The sequence below is a fragment of the Brassica oleracea genome, chromosome C2 (assembly GCF_000695525.1).
Source record: "Brassica oleracea var. oleracea cultivar TO1000 chromosome C2, BOL, whole genome shotgun sequence".
Taxonomy (NCBI): Eukaryota; Viridiplantae; Streptophyta; class Magnoliopsida; order Brassicales; family Brassicaceae; genus Brassica; species Brassica oleracea.
This window is the reverse complement of record NC_027749.1, coordinates 31,340,048-31,347,585: the sequence shown is the minus strand read 5'-3', so window position 1 is coordinate 31,347,585 and position 7,538 is coordinate 31,340,048. Positions and strand designations below refer to the sequence as shown.

At 40.5% G+C, this 7,538-nt stretch overlaps 1 protein-coding gene across 1 annotated transcript in view; it reads left to right on the top strand.

The window, feature by feature from the left end:
- Positions 1–5,748: 5,748 nt before the first annotated feature.
- LOC106326433 (primary amine oxidase-like) overlaps positions 5,749–7,538 on the top strand; it is a 15,473-nt gene continuing 13,683 nt past the window's right edge. The window contains exon 1 of the mRNA XM_013764414.1: positions 5,749–6,791. Coding sequence (XP_013619868.1) covers positions 5,749–6,791 — 1,043 coding nt within the window. The remainder of the gene's footprint in view (positions 6,792–7,538) is intronic.

The following is a 7,538-nucleotide window of genomic DNA, read 5'->3' as shown; positions in this document are numbered from 1 at the left end:
CCTCTGCCTGGTGGCTGCCAAAGGTACTTAAAACATAGGTTTTTCAAAAGTACAAACGTGCTTAATAAAATAACCAAAAGGCCCTTAGAAAACATGAATTAGGCCAAACAAATAGACGCGGAGCGACCTCGGCACGTCGCTCCGACAAGTCACTCCGGGCTTCGGGAGCGACCTCAGTGGGTCGCTCTGGCTCCATTGTGTTGTCGTAACGCGATAGAAATGCGAGCGACCTCGGGGTGTCACTCTGGCCAAGTCGCTCTGGGCTTCGGAAGCGCGCTGGAGTGGTCGCTCTGATAGGTCGCTCCGGGTCAGTTTTCGGCTTCCACCGGGATGAGATGGCGAGCGACTTCTCGGGGTCGCTCCAGCGAGGTCGCTCTGAGAGGTAGTTTGGAGCTACCTCATGGCGTCGCTCCGTGATGTCGCTTCCATGTTCTGCTCGTCCAATGATCACCTAGAACACTTCTTTTGAGCTCAAAATGGTTTCCTTGAACCCGCTGAATACGAGGGCGAGGAAACACTAGTCCACCCCAAAACATGCCTAGCATGGGCGGGTTTCGCACCTGCTGTCGGCATAATACTCGACACACAATCCCTAGGAAAGACCTAGGGAATAAGACTCCTATCCAAAACTATACAACACTTAGGAGTCTACAACACTAACACTAATACTCGTAGTCCTGCCTATATGGCATAGGACCCGTAATACCAACATCACAACTAGGAGATCGGCCTATATGGCCAAAGATCCCTAAACAACAACATTATCACTAAACAACTCAACCAGTTAGTCACTCCCTTACCAAAAGATGACTAACATCAATCAACAAGATTAATTAAACGAGCAATAATTTAATTAAATCTACTCAATCAATCTACTCAATCAAACCGTTACCCAGATAGTTTGGCCTCCTGTTACGACACTATCTTTAAAGATAACGGGAACCTGCACTCAACACACAAGAAATATTAAACATGATGCATCCTAGTCCTAGTCAGGTTATTATTTCAGTCTTAATTCCATTTAATCTCAGCTAGCCCATGCTAAACTGAGTCCAGTTTAATAAATAACCCTAAGGACTCTACCATGCAATAGCGTGAGCATTCTACTCTATATGCGACTCGATCTTCCCTAAGTTCCAAGTGGAACTCACAAATCTACCCTAAATTCCAAGTGGAATTCACACAAAACCAACTCACAGTGTTCTAGGCGAGAAGTAGCTGGTTGATCGGAGAGGACTTGGCCAAAACCCGAGATGAACGTCTTGACTGGACTGGACTGAACTAATCTCACCTCGGCTTGAACATGAAGACACTGACAGGCCTCGGCAGACTGATCTGGACAGAACCTCCTTTAGCTCCTGGACAGTTCTTCGGACTTCCCGGCGGAGTATCGAGCAGAACTTTGACTGATTTGAAACCGTGGAACTGAACTAACTCTGGACATCACCTCCACTTGATCATCAAAGGAACTGAGTTGCCTGGACGGACTGATATGGACAGAGTTTCCGTGTCACAATCGTAGAGAATCGTCGATTGGACGGAACTGGCCTTCTCGATGAGAATCGACTACACTCTAAGTCGACCACTTTGTTTCTCTCTCTCTTTCTCTCTTGCCACGTTGACTTGATTCCCATCTGAGCTGATCTTCATTTGATTGAACTTCAGTTGGACAGAACCTTCCCTAGGCGCTGACTCGAAATCAGTAGAGAACAGACCTCGAAAACTCTCTAAAACTCTCGAAATAGTTCGGAAACTGTTGCTTTCTTTTTCTACTTTTCTCTCACGTTTTTAACTTGGTTTGGACAGGTCTGGATGTGTTGAAACTGAATGGAGGTCGTGCCTATTTATAGAATACAGCAACCAATCAGCTTCAGGTTGGTGGCAGTCCGTGTGTCGCTTCGCATGGCTCCGGACGCATGCGCGGTGACACCTCGTGCTCCACATGGCTGGCTGCATGTCCAGGACACATGCAGGACGCCACCAATCCTCCCAGATGTCAGGCTGCATGACTAGAGCTCATGCAAGGCGCCACAGCAGCACACACATGTCGATCAGCATGCTTCGGTTGCATGCGCGGAGACATCTCGTGCTTGGTTGATCCACCTCGTGCTTCTACATGTCAGGCTGCATGTACAGTTTCCATTCACGGCGACAACTCGAGCTTCTTGAGACACTCAGCTTGTTAGATGGTTGACACCACGTTCTGAACCCATGCAACGAGCCACCTCGAGCTTCTCGGTCCATTTGCCTGATTTCGGTCCTTCCGGCAATTTTCTGATCCACGATTAACCCCGAATATTTTTCTGCTCCCGTTTAGATGAGTTTAATATTTTTAATAAACTCCAATCTGAAGTCTGACCTTGGCGGTAAATATTTCCCGATCCTTCGGCTTCATCGAAGACTTGTATAATACCAAAATTATGGTTTTTGTCTAATTTCGGATTTTCCCGCCGTGCTTCGATCCCGTCGTGCTTGCTTCCCGTCTTTCTTGATTCCCTTCCTGATTCCAATGTCTTCGAAATAATATTCCACTGATACGAAGTTTCACCGAAAACTTCTTGCTGAAGAAACGTCATTCTTCCAAAACGTCGAACTTATAAACCGTCGTGCTTCCAAAAATGTTCATCTTCCAAAACATCTGTCTAATCAATCTAAGACATCTTCTAACTATGGTCGAGCAACTTATTCGACTCATAGTTCACTCACGATCAATTCTTCGCCCACCTCGTACTTCAAAGCTTCTCGATCGATCCTTATCGCCCAAGACTCGACCACCACAAAGATACTTGACCATTCTCTCTCTTTTTTTTAACGGGTTTCTACACCTGCGATGACCTTCCTCCGCTCTGATTACTCCACCTCTTCTCCGCTGCAGCTCCCGCCATTCGATTACCAGCCCCGGCCCTACAATGGTCCTTACGCCGATGAAGTTTGTAGATATTCACAGGTGAGTCTATGTTTCTATTTATTTGTTTTTTGTGGTAGTGAATCATGTGGTGAGTGTTCTGAAGTTTGTAGAGATTGTAAGAAAAAAAATAGAGCTTGTGTTTTCTCTTTGGATTGTTTGTTCATGCAAGTAGTTTCCATGGATTGAGCTAGCTTGCTACGTACTACTGAGTTGAATGATATAGGTTTCTAGCGACTGAAGTGTTGTTTATACTTCTCTTTGTTAAAAATTACCTTTTTCATGGAAATAAAATTGTAATTAGTCATTGTCAAATAAGTTTTTCAATGCATTACTTCGAGATCTTAGAATGAAATCTTGCTTTTGTCGTTTATAACCCTGTTAATTCGTTGCTTTTCACTTTTCCAGTAGTCTAACTTAGCTTTCTTCAGACAAATTTGAGTATGTGTTTGAGTTTAATTCGTTTTCACTGTCTCTTTTTGGTGTTGGGGTGCTGCAGATTGTTAAGATGGATTGAAAAGAAACGACATTTTCACCTGCAGGTTTCTTGTCTAGTTGCTTGAGACTTTTTGGTTTGGTAGAAAATTGAATTGAGAGTTATGAGAAGAAGTAGAGGGAAAGGCAAGAGGCAGAACGCAAACTGAAGCTACTACCCTCTGCACAACTGTCTTTGTTCCAGGTTTCTTATTACATACTTCAACATTTTGTACAATTTGTACTTAGGGAAACTGTACTCAGTGTCTCAACTTGCTTCTTACAGAGAGACACAACTGGTTTGTCATCTGAGAACACAGAGCTCAAGCTTCGTTTACAAGTCATGGAACAACAAGCCAAGTTGCGAGATAGTATGTAAATCTCTCCCATCTATTCGGTTTCTGTTTTTTCTAAGAACCCTTAACTTAAGAAACTATCATTGGAGGTCCAAAATTAGGTGTTTATTAACATTAATTCTTAACTTAATTTTAATACTAAAACTAGATACGGACCCGCGCCGTGCGCGGGTATTATTTTCGTTATGTCTTCATAATTTTTTTAATATATAATATTATAGGATTATGAAATTTGAGGTTTATATTTTTAAAAATACATTTATTTGGAATATAATTTACTTTCTACTTGTATAATCTTGGTGTTTGTTTTAATCTTATAGATAGATTATACACGGTGTTAATTTTTAATGTATAATGCTCATATTCATATATGTAATAATTTAGTGGTTTGACTTGGTTTTTAATTCTGATATTATCTTACTTAAACTAAGGAATTAAATTAATTTTAAAATATATCTTTTAATCTAATTTATATAAAATAGTTTATTTTAAAAATTTTGTATGTTTAATAATACTAACCAATTTTTTTTTATCTAATTAATAAATAATTCGGTTATACATAGGTTTTAAAATATTAGTTATGTACATTTAAAAATACAATAAACCCCAAAAATATTTGATAAATTTCTAAGATCCGTAAATATTCATACTAAATTAAATTTATGTGTTTATGGTTCAGGTCCAATATAATCAGAACTTGATTTGCAAAAAAAGACTTTAAAGCCCAATAGTATAACATATTATAAGAAGATTTGTGTATTATATTGTTCTTCTAATAATAAATACATAACCGAAGTAGAAGCACTACGATGGATGATGGAGAATATGCTTCAACATTCGACATGCCAGACTTTTGAAACACACTGTAAGAAGCTGATTGTCATGATTAAAGAGTCTTATGCTTGGCCAAGCTTTGCATCCAAATTGGAGAGGATAGAGTCTCTGCAGATATGCTTGCCGGACTTCAAGATCACTCATATTCCACGTGCGCAAAATCAGATTTCTGATTCTTTAGGTAGGACCGCAAAGTTTTTCTATAGAGAGATTTGTTTCATTGGTTTTCTATTCCGGTTTGGTTATCCAGACTACCTCAAATTTGAGCAATAGAATAGTCGTTCGTTGTAAAAAAAATATATAACCGAAGGTTTAGTATAAATCTTCATAAAAATAGTATAACATATTATAAGAAGATTTGTGTATTAGAATAATATTTACTATAAATCTAATTTGTTATGTTCATAATAAAATGGTCCTACTATCGATCATCATAAATTATTGTACATCTTCACTATGTTAATAATTTTCATGGTTATGAAAGTGAAACTTAACCGAGTGATCAAAACGACATGTCAATATCAAGGCACAACATACCAGTTAAATTTAATTATATGGATCATCATAAATTATTGTATAAAAAAGAGCGTGTAAATTAAAGGGACCGTATGTTAAGTGATAACATGTTGAATAAGTCCAAAATTAAAATATCCCATGGTAGAGTTTAATTAAGACTCTATTTTACTAGAGTAGATATTGAATAAGAACCCACCTAGGGGTTATGGCAATAAAAATGCTCTTACTTTATATTGGATATTTTATTTTATATTCATCTGACCATTTGGGTGGAGATCACATTCGGTGCTCGGTGCTTGGCTCTTGGATCGAAAACTAGCTTAATCCAGAAAACTAGATACAAAACAAATTGGGTCGCACTTGATCAAAAGAAAAAAAAAAACAAAATTGGTCGCATATGTCGAACGTTTTGTTGGTCATGTGGTTTATATATTTCTTTAAAGCATCGAATATCGTGCCCTCCAGAATTTCATATTTTTTCATGTTATTCTAAAAAATACTTGAAAATTGACATATTACAGAGGTTCTCTTTGTTTCGTCTATGAAAAGTAGATATAGATAAATATAATACTGGTTTATATAATCAGTTGAACAAAGAACACATTACAAAACACACATAACTCAGCTAAGTGAGATCTAGATAGAGAGAGAGAGAGAGCTTCCATGGAGCCAAAGTCCTTCCGTTTGTTTCTTCTCACCACAACGGCTTGTTTCATCCTCATTTTCACTTCCACTAACTTCACTCACGCACCGTCGTCCATGACAAGGATTTTTGACTGCACAAACTCATCCTTTTCACATCTTTGCACCACAAGAAACTTCCTTTTCAACAAACATATTCGACCCATTCCTAAAAACAATCCTAAACCAAACCCAAAAAACCATGACCACCTTTCTGATACACCAAAACATCCTCTAGACCCCCTCACGTTGGTCGAGATACAAAAAGTCCGATCAACACTCTCCTCTCACGCACTCTTCGCCTCACGTGCACCACACGCACTTCATTCCGTCGTACTCGAAGAGCCAGACAAGAATCTCGTACGACAATGGGAGAAAGGAAACGCACTCCCACCAAGAAAAGCCTCTGTGATAGCACGTGTCGTTAGCGACTCGCACGTGCTCACCGTTGATTTATCTACTGGTCACGTCGACATAGTGGATAGTCCAGTTCGTGTGTTGGGTTTCCCGGTTATGACCGTTGAGGAGATGAGCGACGCCACATGGGCACCTTTCTCAAACACGGAGTTCAACCGTACGATCATCTCACCTGGACTTAATCTAACGGACGTGATTTGTTTCCCGATATCCAGTGGCTGGTATGGTAACAAAGAAGAAACTTCGAGGTTAATTAAGATTCAATGTTACTTAACACAAGGCACGGCTAATTTCTACATGCAACCAATCGAAGGTTTGACTCTACTTTACGATTTAGACACAAAGCAAATCCTCGAAGTATCCGATACGGGTCGGGCAATACCCATACCCAGTCCAAACAATACCGATTACCGTTTCGCCAGTGTTCCGACCCTGGATAAAATCCGAATCCTCAACCCAATATCCATGGAGCAGCCACGTGGACCAAGCTTCGTAATCGAAGACAACCATCTAGTAAAATGGGCAAACTGGGAGTTTCACTTAAAACCCGACCCGAGAGCCGGGTTGATCATATCCCGGGTCAGGTTTCACGACCCGGATACACAAGAGACCACTAAAAGAAAACAGCGACATACTGAGGGAAAAAATCGTTGGTATGTCGTCGGAATAACGTTATTCCGACGACATACCGACGAAAAAAGTCCTCAGAAATAACTCTTCGGAAATTCATTTTTCCTCGGAAATCTCTCGGAATTTTCCGACGGAATTCCGAGGAAACAAATTTCCGAGGAAATACCGAGGACCACCAGTTCGTCGGAAAGCTCCTCGGAATATACCGAGGGAGAACTTCGTCGGATATTTCGATGGCCTTTCCGATGGTCCAATCCTCGGAAGTTCCGACGAAATATTCCTCAGAATTTTCATCGGAAAATTCCGAGGAACTGGTCCCTCGGAAAATTCCGAGGAACGGGTCCCTCAGAATATTCTGAGGAACATGTCCCTTGGTATATTCCGAGGAACAGGATCCCTCGGTATATTCCGAGGAAGATGTCCCTCGGTATATTCCGAGGGTTCAATTCCTCGGAATGTAAAAAATCGACCAAACGTCCCTTCTTCTTTGGAACCGACTAAAATAGAAAATAGCCAAATTTACAAATTTAAATCAAGAAATAAATAAATTGAACTTTAAAAAAAGGAACTTACGGATTAACGATTTCGTTGATTCGAAACCGGGATAAGTTGGTCGAAGCCGTCGAAGCGTCATCCTCGGTTTGAAGCTGAGACACTTCGTCTACCACCTGAGTTTGGACCAGGTCGACCACGTCCCTCACAAGACCGTCATCAATCTGGCCGGT